Consider the following 20,036-nt stretch of genomic DNA (forward strand, 5'->3'; position numbering starts at 1 on the left):
TAATTTAACCAAAATGAAATTGTATTATAATTGGAAAATAAGTAACCTACAACCTAGTTAGTATGTATAAAGAGTTTGTTTGTTTTTTCAATAACATGTTCTCTATAAAACAGAAATAGTTATTATTTGTGTATTCATCTATCAATCTACATACTTATTTATAATGATTGAGTTTTACATTTTGGTTATGATTTGGAAACAGTCCCTATTCTCTTTTAAACTGTTTAGAAGCTCATTTAAATAAGCTCCAGAGCATGCCAGTTTTTTTAATATAGCACAAGTCAAAAATCTAATCAGAAAGTATTCCATTTACTTCTCTTGAATAAACAAGCAAGATTGAAGCAAGTTTAATTTAAAAGTTATTTTCACAATAAAAAGTGTGCTTGTACAAATCAACTATCAAAACATTGCACAGTTTAAGTGGTTATGAAAAATTATTAGTTGTTCATAACATGATAAGATGAGTGCATAATAAGAGTTTAAAAGGATGCAAAATTTAGGAGTGATAAAAAAAGTAGGAAAGGTACAAATGTTGGGCAAGTAAAAGATTGTAGTCTGCAAAATCTTCACCCACTTTACTAACTGTGACCATGTAGAAATCTTTTTACTAAAGCATTTCACACTCAACCTACAATGTGCCAAATAAGAAAACACGATGGCGTTTTACTACGGCAAAGCGCCGTGACCAGTGCTAGGTCGATTGACCTCCTGGTCACTATGGTCATCCTGGCTGAGCCTTCCAATCACCGGAGAAGGCTCGGACACCATTGAAGACACCTGAACAACCGAGGAAACCAAATCGAAGACCAAACATAAAATAAAGAAAAAAGTGGGCGCAGCCTAAAAAAGAAGAAAGCATATATAAGGAGCAAGCTCTGACCATTTTGAAAGAGCTGTACACTCACACTATCTGCGTGTTTGAATGTAATTCTTTGCATTTCATACATGTAAATGTATGCCTATGTATATTTATTTATCAAATATTTCATTGGTATTTAACGCTCGGTATTATTGCTTGACTGCCTTGGAAAAAGTGAAGGGAATCTGCAGTTTCCTTCAAAGTTTGCTAATGGATTATTTTAGCAATCTTAATTTTAGCAGTCTACTTATTTCTGTACCTGGAGAAGCCAATGAAATTTGCATAGACAAGTTATTCAAAAACTCAGACTTAAATTATGAAAATCTCAGTCTGAATTATCAGTGTTTGAATGTTTTAAAGCGAGATCTACTCAGAGAAAGAACACTTTGCTCTCATTCATTACATTATTTACAGTATGAAGAGACAGAGTCAGCCTCTACAAAAGATGACATAAGGGGTATCAAGAAGGCTTTCCGTGTTTTCGATGTTGAAACTCTTCCTCATCCTGGAAAAAAAATTGCTCGCTCCTCTGAGACAGCTGGTATTTCTCTTGCTGGTAAGTGTAAGAGAATTGCTAGAACCATAGACTTGTTAAAATCATTAAATTTTTAGAAAATCACTATTGCTGTATATTAATCAATTGTATGTTGTTGCATGCAAATCTATAATAAAATGCTGTCTGTTTATAAATGCAACAAGATAATTTTATCGTTAAAGGTAATTCTTTGCGTTTGATATCAAAACTCAAATAAGTTGGAATTTTTAATGCCATTTGTCTTTTATCTACATGTAATATTCTCCACAACATTTTGGCCATTTAATAACAAGGTACTTAACTGACTGATGTCGAATAACAACTTTTGGCAATATTTTTTTATTTATATATGAATCTCAAAGTTTGTCCGTATGTGTGTAGTTTGGTTTGTCCAGCTATGGCTATTACAATTTAAATATGAAAGATCTATTTTAGGAATTTTAGGAAAATTTAGGAATTAATTATCTGTTTCATGCTGAATTTGATCTCGGAACCTCCCATTCATCAAGCAAATATCTTACCAATTAAGCTATGTGAGATTGATGAATCATTGGGTGATATATGTCGCTTGGTGGGTGAAAATAAGCATAGCATTACGTTATGGCACAATGACACTAAAACTTGTACTCAAGGCTCTTTTTAGTAAGTTTCGCAACACTGGCTTACTCAAATTAGCAATTGGCAATGTTCCAGGCTAATGGCAAGTGGCAGGCAACTACATTACCTGCCACTGTTTTATAAGCTCTTTTTAATACCTGTGCAATGTCGAGTATTTGGCTAGTAGTTTAATAAAAAAGGACTAGCAACATACCAACAATAAAAAATGCTAGATGTAATGTTTAGGGCATTAACACCAATGTATCCTTAGTTATTAATAATTATTGTTGAGTATTAATTGAAATAGGCTAAAACCCAAAAGGTAGTGTGCTATTCTTTGAGGCATGGTAGGGATTCTGATAATTTCATCAGCGGCTTGAAAACATTTCTTTGAACAAAAAGCTGTTGAACATACTGTAGCTGTTAAAAAGTTAAAATGATGTAAGTATTAACTATAGCTTTTGAAGAAAATATTGTCAATACCCATAAATTTGCTTTAGTTGTAAACTTTGAAAACCAGCTGCTTAAGATTTTTATATCAATGTAATAAATAGATTGGTGAGTCACGCCATTATCATTGGCAGTCCATCGAGTCGACATTGATCAGTTATGGTCCTCAGATTTTTGCATTCTAGACTGGCCTGCTCCAAGCATTCTGTTGCAAAGTGTTCAGGCTTACGTGTAAATCTCATCACTTTAGATTCATTTAATACATCCTTAAACTGGATACAAGTTTGTTGCTGATTCCTTAATCCCAAAACGTGAGTGGAGAAGCTGTCACGGTAACCTATTTGATTACATCCTGTGAACATGCCCATTCTATTTTAGGTTCCTCTCCATGAGGGCAGTCACCACAGATGCAATACCTGTTCTTTAATATTTCTTTTCGTTTTTTGCATGATATTTTTAATAATTCCTTTAGGTGCTTTATCATATAGGCAGGAAGTTTTTTTACCCGAATCCTATAGATAGCTTATGTTTCAGCTCCACATAAGAGGGCAAACAGGAAAACGATATGGTTGACTTTACCTTTCACTCTTGATGACAGAGAATGATTTTCCCACAATCTCTTCCCAGTTTAGTATAAGATGAATTTGCTGTCTAGTCTAGCGCTGTCATAAATGGCACTCCCAAGATACACACATCTTTTCGGAGTGTACTAGGTTTCCATTTTGTGTGTGAATAACAACAGGTGTTTGTAGAGCTTCCTTGCTTGGGGAAGCTCTTTGTGGTTCCTAGCTGGTTAGAAAAAGTGCTCTGTTTTTCTAATATTAATCTTATACTGGACTGGCCTGCTCCAAGCATTCTGTTGCAAAGTGTTCAGGCTTACGTGTAAATCTCATCACTTTAGATTCATTTAATACATCCTTAAACTGGATACAAGTTTGTTGCTGATTCCTTAATCCCAAAACGTGAGTGGAGAAGCTGTCACGGTAACCTATTTGATTACATCCTGTGAACATGCCCATTCTATTTTAGGTTCCTCTCCATGAGGGCAGTCACCACAGATGCAATACCTGTTCTTTAATATTTCTTTTCGTTTTTTGCATGATATTTTTAATAATTCCTTTAGGTGCTTTATCATATAGGCAGGAAGTTTTTTTACCCGAATCCTATAGATAGCTTATGTTTCAGCTCCACATAAGAGGGCAAACAGGAAAACGATATGGTTGACTTTACCTTTCACTCTTGATGACAGAGAATGATTTTCCCACAATCTCTTCCCAGTTTAGTATAAGATGAATTTGCTGTCTAGTCTAGCGCTGTCATAAATGGCACTCCCAAGATACACACATCTTTTCGGAGTGTACTAGGTTTCCATTTTGTGTGTGAATAACAACAGGTGTTTGTAGAGCTTCCTTGCTTGGGGAAGCTCTTTGTGGTTCCTAGCTGGTTAGAAAAAGTGCTCTGTTTTTCTAATATTAATCTTTGAGCTGAATAATATGGCTATCTAACAAAATCTTTCAGCTAATCTTGGCATGGTCCTAGTGTCATGGGCAACCAGTGCATTATCATCAACAAATGGTATTTTGGTTATGATCTTCTGGCATTTTCTTCTGCAAGCTTTGAAAGACGCAACATTGAACAAGTCTGCATTTGATCTGGTCAGAATACACGAATCATAAATGCTGTCTTGGAAGGTTAACTCCAACTTATCTTACAGGTAATGGCAAGGATATTATAGGTAACAGTACACATATAGTTTTACACTGATTGATACCTCAAACGCTTTAGAATAGCTGCCTTCCTGTGTTGTCAATGCTTTTATGTCACCAATCAGTAATTGTCACAAATTTAACAAAATAGCCAAATTTTCTGAAGGCTTGCCCAAGTCTGTCCTTAGAAATGGTGCCAAAGGCTTTTGTAAAGTCAATGTACACACCATATAGCAACACATTTTGCTTAATACATTTCTCCTAGGTCTGAGTCAAGCAGAAGATTTGTCAGCTAACCTCTGCATACTCCCATTGTCATTAGCAAGTCAGTTGAGGATCTTTAATCTCTGCTGCAGTATTGTAGCCTACTGCTATGTACAGTTATAATTTGGATTGTCTCCAGTTTCACCGGACCATGCACTTTCCATAGTCCTCTATAAAAAGGTTTTATATCACTGATATCTGCTGTGTGCTGTAAATTCTCAGCCTGGTTGGTTTCAATTATCCGGTATACAGTGTACCTTCAGGACACGATTACCCTGACATAAGTCTTTTTTTCTTATGAAGTGGAAGAGGATGATTTTTTCACATAACCATATAAATCTAATTTCACCATATGAATTCAACAAAATTTTTGTCTGAGTTCAAATTTGGCAGTCGGTGTGCTTATTACGTACGTCAAATTAACAAAAGCGCCGAAATACTGTTAGCCGAAAACATTTTCACAATGCCTAAAAGAGACACGATGACCATTTATTTGAGTTCAGCAATTCTTGTGCGTAAAATGGTGATATTTCTATATTAAAACCAGGAGTTGTGATCTCTTCTAACAGCTCAGTAGTCAGACAACTTCCTGTAACATGCTAACAAAAATTCACCCATTATGAAAACAGCATCTTTTGGGCTTTCTTGCCAAATTAGATTAAAAAAGGTTTCAATGAGATCGGCTAAAATTACTTTGAAAATGAAGCCAGAAACTAATCAGTAATAAGATAAAGTGATAGAAAATTGATATTTAGTAGAAAAGTAAAAAAATACATACGAAACTTAGCTTTGTGTGTGTGTGTTTAGTTTATTTAAAGAGAATTCAAAGTTAATGTCATACCTATGTCTGCCTTGAAAGTAAGAACTCTCTATGGTATGTACTGCACAAAGCGCATGGCAACGTTACATTTTAATGCAGAGCATAACCAATAAATAAACTAAATATCCTAAAGTTACTGTAGGTGACTATAGTTACTAAAGTTAACATACTATTTTGTTACTAATTTTTAATAAGTACAGTAATTGTATAAAACGTTGATGATTTTTACCAAGGAATGTTTGCATTATACAATTACTTTGGTTTCTATACCCTTCCATACAATTTTTTCACCATGCCATGCCAACCCTCGAATGGATTTAAATCGTATTTTGAGGGTGAGCTGTGTTGTTTGTAAAGTTTGAATATTCAGTTTATTGACGGAAACTTTATTAGCTGCGTTCATCTTGACAGTTGAGAACAAAAGTGAAAGCTTTAGATGAAAAAGCTATGGGTACCAATAGGTAACAAGCTTTCAGGAAGCACAATGAGAAAGCACAATTAAAACCCTAAAACTGTGATTATAGCAACACTTCCACTTAGTTACATGGTTGCACCAACAGCCAGTTTGAGTAACACAAAATTAAAATGATGATAATCAATGAGAAACAAAAAAAATGATAATAACAGTTTTTTACTACAATTAATCTTCACTGGTCAGACAATTAACTAGCTCAAACCTAACATGTCTCTATGTTTGACAAATCAATCACGTAGCAGTGGCTTCGTAAATATGTCAACGATATTATCATTTGTCGAACAAAACTCAGTGCAGACATCACCTGCTTCAATAGCCTCATGAACGTAGTGGTATTTTACATCGATGTGTTTTGTACGATTGCTCGTTTTCTGACTGTTTGCGATCGCTGCAATTCAATTGATTAATTGTTTACAAAGATAGTTGTATAATTAAGCCGTGTGGTTCCAATATCTTAGAACAGCTGTTGTGACCACATGCATTCAACAACACCATCATACAAGGCAATAATTATACTCTGACTTCGTAGTAGAGAGGGCAATGATAGACTGACGCTTGCTAGACCAGCTGATTGGACAACAAGCATAATGAAGACTTGCATAAACCGCATATATGTATCCAACCAATGGTTTACCTTGTTTTCTGAAAACCAGGCATAAATCTTGGGTGCTCTTCAGGTAATTTATTACTCGTTTGGCTGCGGTCATGTGAGTCTGGGTAGGGCAAGCGCTAAACTTGGCTAAGGCTCCCACTGTTTCAGCGATATCTGGATGAGTAGATACAGCAGCATATAGTAGACTTCTTCCATCGCTTGATAGAGATTAGGATCTGCTAATTTGCTTCCATCTTTGTGACCCAACTTTACATCATATGCTGCCGGAGTTGCGACAGGCTTACAGTTTTCCATGTTAAACTTCTGAATTATTTGTTGAATGTAAGGCTTTTGACTTAGACGCATAGAATTGTCTCCTTTCTCAACAATTAATCCCAGACAATGATGAAGTGGTCCGAGATCCGTATTTTAAACCGAAATGGGAGAGCTGATTTTAATTTGGTCATCTGAGCACCAGTGTCTAACATTATACACAGGTCATCTACGTAAACATCAATCATCATTTTCTTGTCATTTTTTCAGCGAATATACACACAGCTGTCAGCAGAGAACTGCATGAAGTCTAATGATTTAAAAAATTCATTTAATGCCGTGTTCCTACATTTAGGCGACTGTTTTAGTCCACACAGCAAGCGATTCAGTTTGCAGACTAAATTTTCTTTACCAGGCAAGAAAAAACCTTCTGGCTGTTCCATATACACTTGTACATCTTCTGAAAATTTTCCATTCAAAAATGCTGTTTGGACATCCATTGGGTGTATCATCATATTTCTCTCAACAGCGCCCAATAAGTGTGCACGCAGAGATGTTCTGTGAATCGAGGGGGTGTATGTTTCATCGTAAACCACCTCAGCTTTTTGTGCATATTCCTTTGCTACAAGACAAGCCTTAAGTCTATTAATAGATCCATCAAGTGAGTGTTTAGCCTTGAAGACTCAGTTAGAGCCAATCGCTTTGCGATTGGGCAGAAGATCAGCTAGTTCCCATGTACTATTGTTGATCAGTGATTGATACTCATCATTGCTCATACTCATCATCTTTAATCCAGACGTCACGATTTGTATTAGTCTGTGCTTGCAACAAACTAAGAGGCTCTACAATGTTGATTGCTGAGTGAGCAGAGTGACCAAGGTTTGTAAAGTCATCAATACCAAACCGAACAATTGGTTGAGTCAAACGTGTTGATCGACTATGCGTAACCATCGGTGTTGAAAGAGCCTTTTCATTTTCTGGTAAATCAATATTCACCGCTTCAGACTTGTCTACACTTGATTTTTTTCGACTGATTTGGTAAATCGAGTTTGGTTTCATCAAAGGTGACATCATGTCTTACTTCTATTTTCTTAGTGATAGGATTGTAAAACCTTAGGCTTTAGACCTATTGCTATACCCCACAAACACCCTTGATTCTGCTTTCTCGTCAAGTTTACGTCTAGGCTGATCAGGTATGTGGGCGTAGGCCAAACATTCAAATACTTTCACATGCCTAAGATCAGGCTTTCTGTTGTTTTACTATTTATAAGGAGTTGTATTTCATTCAAGTGCTCATGTGGAGAGGCGATTCCGAATGTATACCGAGGTCGATATTGCCTCTGCCTAAAATAACTTTGGAAGTTGAAATTCAGAAAATAACGAGTGAGCAGCCTCACAAACAGTATGATTAAATCTCTCAGCACAGCCATTTTGCTGTGGAGTTTAGCTAGTGGTGACTAGATGATGTATACCTTGGACTGACAGGTAACTTTCAAACTCATTAGATGTATATTCTCCACAATCATCACTTTTAAGTGTACCTATAGTCTGTCCAGTTTGATTTGTCACTAATGATTCGTAAGTCCTAAATGCCTGGCATGCGCTAGATTTGTCACGTAAAAAATTTGCATGAACATGCCTACTAAAATCATTGATAAATGAAACGAAATACTTGCTACCAGCTAAGGATTCACTCCACATAGGGCCATACACATCCGTATGTACCAATTCAAGAATCCTACTTAATTTAATGCCACGGTCAGTTTAAAATGGCCGTCGAAACATTCTACCTTTCATGCAAGCTTCACAGACACCGATTTTGCCTGTAACATTACAACCATTTTCAAACTAATGATTCATGTTTTTGAGGCTACTTAACTTTACATGAGCAAGGCATTGATGCCTCAGAAAGCAGTATGATGCGGCAGCATTAGCAGTATGAATAGCAGACTTGGCATCAAGATAGTATAACTAGTTGTTTACTACAAATCTAGATGCTATTGACATCCTTCTTTGATTTTCAATTTGGCATGGCGAATGTCAAAACTGTACTATATATCCTTTTTGCACAGCTGCTTTCACAGAAAATAAGTTTCCGTGTAGGTCAGGTATGTGTAGTACATTGTAAAGTGTAGCACGTCTAGTTTTATTTCTATGAATTTTTATTTGCAGTTGTACAAAACCTTTTTCGATCAAAAACGGCAACAAAAACGTACTCAGGTGAATCTAGCTTAAAGTAATTATACAAAACAGCCTTAATTTTTGCCATGTGACTGGTAGCGCCGCTGTCGATCAGCCATCTCTGAGAATCAACATCTGTCTTCAGCAGAATAAAGGCCGATTCAGCATCATTGCTATTATCATTGTGTGTAGATATTTTGGCTTGATGTGATCTTGAGTTACTGTTGTAATATTCATGACCTCGGTCTTCAATTGATGAAATTTCATTCATAACCGTCCTAAAGTACCGTTTCTTGAGAAATAATTTATTTGCTAGTGTATGACGTTCAATGTGAGCTCTCACCTTGTTCCACACAACTCCTGGGTCTTCACATTCACTAATGAGATAAATAAGACTATCACTGACAGAAAGCACTATTTGGGAAAAAGCTTTACTTGACTTCTTTTTGTACTCGGCTCTAGCGGCAGCGTTAGCATTATCGTCCAGAGTAATTGTTTTAGCCACATATCCAAATAAGTCCTTAGCTATGAGTAGGTGTTTGAGTTTGAACTTCCATGTGGCGTAGTTATCAGTACTTAGATTATCTCTAGTCCAGCCTTTTTTATCCATAGGTCTTTGGTATTTAATGGGTTGACTGGGCCCATAACCTGTTGTTTATAAAGTTTGAATATAAGGTTTATCGACAAAGACTTTATTAGCTGCGTTCATCTTGACAGTTGAGAACAAAAGTGAGAGCTTCACATAAAACAGCTATGAGTACCAATAAGTAACAAGCTTTCAGGAAGCACAACGAGAAAGCACAATTAAAACCATTAAACTGCTATTATAGCAACACTTCCACTCAGTTACATGGTTGCATTAACAGCCAGTTTGAGTAACACAAAATTACAATGATGATAATCAACGAGAAACATACTGTTGAAACAAGTACTGCTAAAATCTTTTCCTCGCTGCTGTGTATTTACTTTCGTCAGACCGAGCATTCGCTTGGAGCATGTACTTGCATCATTTCATCTGTCCACAGGTTCTACCAGCTGTTTATCAGTTTCATTAAACTGGTCTTGATGGTTATGTTTGGGCTTGTCACATACTCTCTTTGCTGTTTCATAAATTACAGTACAGTAGGTGCTACTACAACGTAAATAATCTGTTCCCGGAACGTTTAAGTTATAAGAATTTCATGTTACAAAGAACAGTAGAATGCATGTGAATTGCCTAATCCATTTTATGACTTTTTCAAACTCACCCTTTTGGCCAAACAAAAAAGAAAAACTTGATATAACTTTTTAATCTGTGGGCTGTACTGTAACTGCAGTATTATAGGTTTGCATCAACCATTGGTCTCTTTTTGCTGGTCAATCTCACTGGCTTTAGAGACCATGATTGCAGTAATTTTACATTAAATTGATGGATAGCGCACATTTTCGACATTCATTTTCAACGTTTTGCTTATTTTTTTAAGCAACAAAGTCAATTCTGCAAAGTAAAACGAATAAAAACTATTTTATACGCCTGCAAAAAGGCAAAACAACAAAATATTTTTACAATAAAAAACCGGTACTACTTGTTCATTGTCAACCAATATCCAAGGATTTAAATTAGAACAAAAGATAACTTTTGACAATGCTCCAAAACGTGATATTCAGATTGGTAACATTTGTATCAATCGATTGCCTTCAAGTATTTAAGAACAATTGTGCAGTTACTTATTCTTTGATTTGTCGACACATCTAACCATCTATCACAGCAAACTAGAATGTTATAAAAATTGTATATATCATGGATAAGATGATATACACACATCGGTTTTTCTCGCAGAAGTGCGGGGAGATAGATTAACATTCAAATCGAATTTGAGAGCTCGCCCAACTTCACACTCTTTGTTCTAAGGAATTTTTTACGTAGAACGAAGTAAAAACTTCACATAAATTGTTTACGTTATCTGGAACTTAAATTATAGGAGGTGTACATTATAGGAGCGTCTGCTGTATTTAGAATGTTCCACTGCTAATCCATATTCTTATCTTTCTGTTTCATATGGTTTTTCAAAGCTGTGTTCATTTTATTTTCTAGCTTTTCCTTTACTTCTTTGTTTTTAATCTTACTTACATCTAGGTGTCTTGGTGCTTTAGTCTTTTTGAACAGTGTTGGTAATTACTAGGAAGTACTCCAAAGATAATTTACGGTTCAGCGGAGTCTAATGACTCTTTCCCACTTATCATATTCCTAACCAAATCATGTATTGAGGTCTCCAGTAGTAAGCAGCTTATCTCTTTTTGGAACCAAAGAAAGAACTCTTCTCAAATGGCGAGAGAGTTTTTCCCTGTGCTCCTTTAGATTCACTATTGTTGAATTCTTAGGATTGTAGACTTTTTTCTGTTCTGGTTTAGGTCATCATGTCCAAAGGATTAATTTCACTGACAAAAAGTTATTAATTGTTGTTATGTGAATCATAAAAGTGCATCAAACACCAAACGCCAGATATCAATCAATCTACAAAGTTATTAAAATTTTCAGAATTGTCCTACGTAAATTAAAAGACTAATAACAGCATTAGCATTAAATAAAAGTATTCACATCATAAAAGTAACATATATTACTTTTATTATGTGAATATTTTTAATACTAATACTATCATTAGTCTTTTGTGGATGTTTTAATGTTTAATATTTTAATGCTTAAGTTTTTTAAATGTTGCGGATTGATAATCTTTAGACCGATTCCTAAATAAATTGTCAGATAGCATTGCTAGTTTTTTTTATTTGTGACACTGAACACATGACACAGCCATGAATACACTCAAACTACCTAAAACTGTTGGTGTTTTATACCCTGCCTAACAATGACTTTTTCAACCAATTGTTGCTAAGTGTTCAAAGATAGAAATATGGTTTTTTAGTTATGCAAACAGGTTTGCGTTAGCTTTTTCAATTTTTTGTTCCTACATTCTGTACTCTACTGTCCTACTTGTTAAATTTTTATAATCAGATTTAAAATTTTTAACATATTGTGCTTAGATCGGCCGTGATAACTTTGTAGAGCATTGATTAAATATTTAGATTAAAATAAGATGAACTAATTTATAGTGAGTTATATAAATTTGTTGCTCCTACATAAATATTTCTTTCTGCATCCCACAACTTGACTAAAACGTATAATTTATCATTTGTGTCTAAAAGTAAAATTTATGTGAGTGTGATGCAAGAAAACCTTAGAATAGATTATAATTTAGAAAAGCTGCCTTATAAAGCAAAGAGTGAACAATTGCAGTTGTTGCAGATATACAGTGAGCTGTAGAAAGTTTCATACAATGCACATTAGCAGTTTAAAAAAAGAGGGAGTCAAGTTTACTCGATGATTTTTATGATGCAAGTGTTAGCCTGCAAGAGTGAAAAACTCCCAAATTATGCCTGCCAACTGAAAGCTAAAAACTTGCTTGCTCGGTCATTGTCATAATAAAATACCACTTGGTGCAATTTTAACATAAATTTTCATTTTGTGGCAACAATGTGCAGTGTGCATGTAGTATTTATATGGTACAAATTTCTTTAACAGATGTAGATCAAGAGTTTTTGGAAAAGGCTGCAAGATTTTTCAACAATTTGCTTGTTTCTATGACAGCTGAAGCAGACCTTACTAGCAGTGACCTGCTTCAAAAGTTCAAGGTGAGAAAAAACTGGGAAGAAAATTAATTTTCTTCTTATTTAATCACATGAAGTCTATTGTCTAAGTCTCTAAGACCTTAAGACTACTAAACTGATTTTAAAGGAGTTTTGATAGAACTTATTTTTTTGGTGAGGAGTTGTAGAAATGGTTAGCTTTTTATTCTTGGATAAGTGTATTCAAGACTTCGAAGAGCAGTGTTTGCTTTAAAATCATTTATTGTCCCCTTTGATAAGACAAAGCAGCATCTTAATTGTGCAGTTAGCTATAGTAAAACCCCGCATATTTTTTGAACAGATTCTTTTACAAAAGGCAATTTTGGTTGCAGGTTTTCTCTCAGAGATCTGTAGGAAAGGTTCTCTCACCAAAACAAGCATATGAGGAATCAGTAATCAAATCCATTTGTCAGCAGTTGCACAAAGAGTTCAAAGAGAGTGCTGCTAAGGTAAAATCGTTTTCCTTTGTCACATTTATCTGTATTTTTTGGATGAACATAAAATAGACTATGCAAAGTTATATGCAAAGTATGTAGAAGCTTTCCGTAAGTGAGAATGTTTTTCCAAGGTTCATGGTATGCTATCTAACATTAGCAAAAATATCCTTTACGATATTTCTTACAGCAAAGTGAGATGCTAGAAGATGAAGCAAAGGCAGATAACTTTCCCACTTGGCCACAAGTAAAAGAAAAACTTGATTCACTTTTTGAAGCAATCATAAAAAAATATGACCTTCATCCAAAGGTTAAACGCTGCGAAGACCAGGATATAGTGGAGTGAGTACTTGAACTGCCTTTCTTTAAAAACTAGTATACCCTGGTGTAAACGCACTAAACTCCCTTCACATTCTCATTTATATTAACTACAATGCAGTTCTGCATGAAAGTCATGTTTCTTTGAGTAAGCTTGTAAAAATCAGAATGTAGCTACCAATGATTGCTGTACCTTTCAACGTGTGACGGGCGGTTAATCTTAAGACATATTCATCAATACAAGTGTTGAGCTTTAGGTATTGCTTTAAATAGTGCTTCTAAGCTTTGCTGGCAAAGTTTTAAATGCGTTATACTCATAACACTCACGGAATCAGTATCTATTAATTGAGAGTTAACGGTTTGTATATGTACTGGGGCAGGTTATTTATTGTCAATACATGCTTTTGTCTGTATTCAGCTTATTTCATAGTCAAGTAAATGTGCAGCCATTGGAGTAAGTTGCTTGTTGCTGTGCTTATATTTGCGATTTAAGCGTTTAAATTATTAATTCTTTTGAAAATAATCTAAATTTCAAATCTCAATTCAAAGTTTTAAAATACACATATGTCAGGCCTGGACAGTTGTATCAAAGAAAAGGTAGACAAGTGCTTGTCTCACAATCGGCATCACTCAAACTATACTGCCTTGGATATTCAGTAAAAACACTTGAACTATTCAGCCTTTTGATTGTTGAGAGTCTAAAAATCTTTTGCAAGTAAATCAGTTGTGAGTTTGAATGCGTCTTTAGACTGAGAATCCTAACATTACATTTGGTCGTCTTGGTCTTTTAGAGATCTATCGTTGATTCACCAAAGAGAAATAATGGCGGGCATCTACTTAACTTTAATAATGATTTCTGCATACCAACGCCACATTTATCTCTATTGTCGATTTTAATAAGTATTACCAGATTTATTTTTAAAGTGACTACCGGAACTTCATGAAAGAGGAGTACGAAACAATCGTGGCCAATCGGGAGCGTGAACTCAAAGCACGACAAGATGAAGAAAAGATTGAAAAACTGAAAAAAATACTTGAAAGCACAGATCGTAAAGTGGAAGAGTTACTAAAAGCAGTTGACAGGTTTGCTATAATGTTTTCAAACTTATTTATGTTTATATTTTATTTATATTTCAAATTTATGTCAACCTATTAGAGGCATTTATGTGAAAAGTCTAGCAACCAAAAATTTTTTCACCCTCATGGTAATCAATAGCAATTTGGCGGCTATCTGCTTAACAGATCTAACAAAGTAACACATATTTTGCCATTGGGTAGGCCATTTGAATGGTTTTAAAATAATTAAAAAATAACTTTGTTCTAATTTTTGATTGCGCTTTGTACAAAAACTTTTCACACCTTATATCTACAGCATTTGCAATTGCTCACCTTCCTGATCATGTAAATCTCCATAAGAAAGCTTTTGGGCAGATTAAATCGCCTCGCGAATCAAATATGACACAGACAGAAATCACCAACATAACTGGCGAGTTGGAAACTTTGGAGTGCTTTTAAACAAAGGAGAATATAGATGAGGTTCTGAGGTTAAATAATCTTATGGCTTTTGGTTCTGAAACTTTTGGTTTAATAATGGTAATTGGCTAAAAAGGTGAAACTATTCCTGGCATGTCATAGTATATTGTCAGTGGACAGGTAGTAACTGCTTGGGTCACTGATAACATGAACATCATGTTTTGCAAATACTTTTTTAATCGGTAAAAAAATGAAATGAAATTTCTCTTATAAGTGTTTTTGCTACCACTCAAACTAACATAAAGTGTGTAATTTATAGAAACAACCATTTCAACCTTGTTTTTTCAGTACAACCTATCAGCCTTCATTGACTTGCTAATGATGCTTTGATCAATGAATTATTTACACAATCTGCGGCAATCTTTTTGAAAAATGTTAGTATAGTCTATAAGAACTTTTGGAAATAGATAATTTCAATTTTCTATTACTCTTCAATAATACCAACAACTAAGCTCGCACAGGCTAACATCAGTATAATTGCCCCAATGAATTACAAGTAACAATTTCCATTTTTGTATGTACAATTTTGTAAAATAACACAAACAAGCATGGTCAAGAATGGGTCATCAGCAATTGCAAAAACACAATCCTTGGCAGCCTACAGCTTTGGGCTAATAGATTTGTGTTTTTTTAAACTGTTATGTTGTCTAAAGGGTTAGTTGTTTAGAACAAGCAGTAAAAAATTAAGAGACATAACATGACACATTTAACTAGAACAGCCTGTTATAACTTTGCACAGCAGTAAATAGAAAGCTGGCACTACAGACTAGCGATTCTGAATTGTATAGTGAGGCTAGCTGTACCACCCAGCATTGCCTGGGTAATAAAAAGCCTTTGGACAGAAAATTGATTTGTCCTTAACATATAACAACATTTAACAATCTAACTTTCAAACTACATATCATGAGAGAAGTGTTTTCTGTAGTTAAAATAAATTAGGAGAGAAAATAAAAACAACTGTAAAAGTTTTCAAACTTTGTCAAACTGTAACTTTGAAACTTTATATCATGAGGGAATGATTTTGTGCAGAACAGGTTTTTTTCTTTGGAGGTATTAGACAATGTGTAACTTCTGAGAATACATGTATTTAACAGATTAATACAAAAAATATGACAGAATATGGTAATATTTTGCGGTTGAAATTTTATTAGAACAATGTCTGCCAAAAATGGTTGAATGAAAAATTAATATTAATAATAAAGGTTGGATACTAAGTAATAATAGGTAACAGTGATAGGAAAATAAATAATGGTTAAACTTCAAACAGATATTAAACTCAAATAATATTTAAAAAATGAAAGTTGCAATAAAAACGATAACATAACAAACTGTAAAAACTTATAAACTTCAAAAGTTATAGAAAGTTTATAAATGTAATAAGAGAATATAAGTATATATATATATATATATATATATATATATATATATATATATATATATATATATATATACAGATAAGGGTTGAGACTTCACTGATATAGTGCTCAAAGTGGTCCACCGAGCCTGTATAAGTACAAAGACGGAAAAAGATTTTAGCAACAGTTTATTACTTAAAGTTTCATGATGCAAAATGATGTTAAGTTTGCACCAATCTTCAGATAAAAAATTGCATGACACAAACACAAAACCAAGAATACACTAAGAACACCAAAATGAAGAGTTACCTGTATAAGTACAAAGACGGAAAAAGATTTTAGCAACAGTTTATGACTAAAAGTTTCATACTGCATGCAGTAATCATCAGATGCTAATGTGAAGTGCTTGTGTATAATACTTGGTCAAATCAAGTATAAAAGCCTAACTATTAAATTGGTTAATTGGTGAGCTTAGCCTTAGATAGGTAAAATTTGGTGGCGTGTCTACAGGATGTTACTATATCATTTCTCTGATTCAGGGTAGCCATGCGAGGTTGGAAAATTATAAAGTACTTCTCAGTTAAGCATAGATTGCACTTCGAAACACCATTCTGACAGGCCTTAGCTCTTGTTATTACTCTCCAATCAATACTAAAATCTTTTCCCTCGTCTTTTAATTGCCATATATATCTGCTTAATTCGGTGGTCTTTCTCTTGTCACTAATACCGAAGGATGTTTTGTGGTTGTTGAATCTGTCCTTAAATTGCCTCTCCGTCAATCCGATGTATGTTTGACTGCTTCTGCCGTCTGTGTCAACTGTTGCCTGGTAAATAATAGAACTCGTGAGACACTGACCATTTAAAGGGCATTCGTTACGATTTCGGCAGTTGCATTTTCTGCTGTTTTCGTCTGTTGACAAGTTCGCTAACAATTTGTTGTTGTGCTTGTCTATAATTGATTTTAAATTAGGCATACAGCTGTAGCTAACTTTCACAGTATTTCGGTTAAAGATTTTGTTTAACTTATTGTTCTTAGGAAATAATCTTTTGATTAGCAGTAGGAATTGCCTTCCGATGTTAGTGGCAACATTTTCGCTATATGGAGGGTTATACCATAATACGTCACGTTTCCGACTATTCCTACTGTCAGTGGTATTAGTATTGTCCTGCTCGTATCTCAGCCGGTAGTCATAGCCGCTTCTTGATAGTGATTCCTGGAAAGGCTCAATTTCTCTATTAAAAGTGGCCTTGCTGGACGATATTGTGCACAGTCTCTTGTTAATTGATTTTGGGATGTTATGTATAATGGCTGGAGGGTGGTTAGATTTCCTATGCACATATTGCACAGCATTGCTTGGCTTTCTATAAGGCGCGTGTTCGCCGTTGTTCAGGTTCAGTGTAGTATCCAAGTAGTTTACTATTTTCAAGTTGGCCTCTATTGTTACTCTGTTACTCTAATAATATTTAATATTTAATTTTAATAAAAGGTTTTATATTTATGATGATGGAAAAAGAACGCAAAAGCAAACATTTTGTACGTATGGCTTTTAAAACATGCAAAGCATTAAAGGTTAAAATACAATACTAAAAAATATGCAACAGATAGTTACATCAAAAATCGTAGGAAAAAGAAAATATAAACAGCAATGGCCTGTTTACTTTACATCTTTAAAGGAGACTCATCCTCCAAAACAATTTAGGGTAACTCGACTGGAAGGGTTAAATCTCTAGCAAATTTCTTCGGTAGAGGAGGCGTCATCCCACATAGTTTCTCCCTTTTTGTAAAGAATTCACGGAGCGTAAAATGCTTATCCGTTTCCAAGCGTTTCCGAAGCTTTGCTAATTGCAATGCGCATGCTCCAGTGTAGTCGAGAACCAAATTTATGTTTAAGCTCCGAGGCAGACAAATCTCAAAATCGTTGGTGAAAAACCTAAGGCTAAAATAATTAGCCCATGCAGGCTGTATATTTAGGCTGAAAACATAAAAGATCGTTATGGCATTATAGCTCAGTGATAGAGTATCCAGATGAAACCCTCATCGATGAGAAAACCGTCGTGAGTTCAAATCCATCAGATTGTGGTAAACCAAGATTTTAAGATCTATAGCCGGCAAACCGACATATATATAGCACATGACATTTGATGACATACTTTGAGAAATATATATATAGATGTGCGAGTTTTGTGTAACATCTTTCATTTACTGTAACTACTAATTTATACATTGTAAAAACAATAAAACATTTAACATGCCTACTATCTTGACCATATTTTGAAGATATTAGAAAAATTTTCTGTTGATTTGTCGATTTTGCAAGTATATTTTTAAATTAACAACGGCAATAGTCTCATAATGAACCGCATAGAGTAAAAAATAAAAATTATGTTTTTTCAGTTATAGGCAGTTGAGTGTTTTAATTTTTGCTTGTAGAGCAAACGGAGACAAAAGAAAGGTGACAAACCAGACAAGTGCTACACAAAAAACATTTACAACAATTGCTTCACAATGCCTGAAACATGAGGAAAAACGAGATGAAGTAAAGCACCAACCTGAAAAGTCAGAAACATCTGTCAATCAGGCAAAGCAAGCAAATTGCCATTTACACATGTTGGCTGATGAACGAGTGACGACAGAGGAGCCTCAAATGCATACAAAAAATACACAAGAAGAAAATGCTCAAAAACTAACAACAGAGCCGTCAAAACCACCAGTAACTGATGCTATAAAACCCGCAAGAGACAATCAACAACTAGCGAAAAAAACTCAAAAACGAGCAAAAATCACTAAAAAACGAGAAAAAGCTGCAACAGAACTAAAAAAAGAAGCTCCAAAACCAGTAAAAGAGTTTCCAAAACCATTAGGAGCTAAAAAACCATTAAAAACGGACAATAAAAAGAAAAAAAATTCAAAGGATAAAAGTTCAAAAACATTTTCCTGTTTTAAACCATAGATATTGGTATAATATTTATGGATCTTCATTAAGCTTCTGAACGAAAAACAATAAACAAAAATAATAGTTTTTCAGTGATTTTGGGAAAGATAGTGAGAACTTGACATCGGTCTCCATGTATGGTTCACCAACTGAACTATTGCAAAATATATTATATATACGTTTATAAATACATACATAAAACATATAAATAAATATATAAAAATAGATATACATATATATCGCTATGAATGCTAGTTTAGTAAAGAATAATAGAGAAACAACACTCAATAAACTATGTGCAGAGTGAACTTTAGTATAACATATAATATCTACAGTACTTAGCCATTGGTTAATCACTGCAAACAGGTTTCAAGCAGACATAGGTTCACTCTCATCAGCTGATAACTTCAGAAATATGGAATAAAAGATGGTTACTAGTAAGTGTAAGAATGACTGATCAATCACATCTCATTAGTTAATGGGTAATCACCATCAACTAATGAGAACCACCAAAGTGGTTCTCCTCTTTGAAATGATGTGACGATGCAAATTTATATATTTTATTTAATGTGCATTGGTCTGGCTTGCAGATAATCATGAACTTTTAAAAAGGCAAAGATTGCACGTTTTGCTTATGTTTGAGTAGGCTTTACAGTGCTTAAACTTTTTTCATTTAGCAGTGAACGCTACCATTTGCTCTTTGAGTCTGCAAATATGCTTGCTAAGTTCAGTCAGTATACTTTTACTTACATGGTTGCACGATGCTTTGTGGTTGCTGTACCATGTTTCAAAGCTGGTTTCACAAAGTCTAACCTATATTTCATTTGCGTTGTATGTTTTAATCACTGTTGCTTGATACAGTATGCTGTATGTTTTGCAATCGCAATCAAATGGGCATTCATTTTTGTCTCAAGTTGCAAGTTCGGTTGTAGATGCTTTATTTTAAAGTTTTTGAGAATGCTTTTGTTACATGCATCAACCTTGGCTTTCATGTTTGGCATGTAAGAATAGCTAAGTCTTGAAGTGTGTTAAATATTTTGTGGTGTTTGTG

General features: G+C 34.4%; 1 protein-coding gene across 1 annotated transcript; it reads left to right on the forward strand.

Annotated features, from left to right (window-relative positions):
• Nucleotides 1-12,286: 12,286 nt before the first annotated feature.
• On the forward strand, nt 12,287-19,003 carry LOC137400638 (DNA ligase 1-like). The gene is made up of 5 exons (XM_068086969.1): nt 12,287-12,418; nt 12,745-12,861; nt 13,037-13,188; nt 14,089-14,247; nt 18,484-19,003. Exons 1-5 carry the CDS (start codon nt 12,287-12,289, stop codon nt 19,001-19,003), a joined length of 1,080 nt encoding a protein of 359 aa, XP_067943070.1.
• Nucleotides 19,004-20,036: the final 1,033 nt, after the last annotated feature.

This window comes from Watersipora subatra, chromosome 7 (assembly GCF_963576615.1).
Source record: "Watersipora subatra chromosome 7, tzWatSuba1.1, whole genome shotgun sequence".
Lineage (NCBI taxonomy): Eukaryota > Metazoa > Bryozoa > Gymnolaemata > Cheilostomatida > Watersiporidae > Watersipora > Watersipora subatra.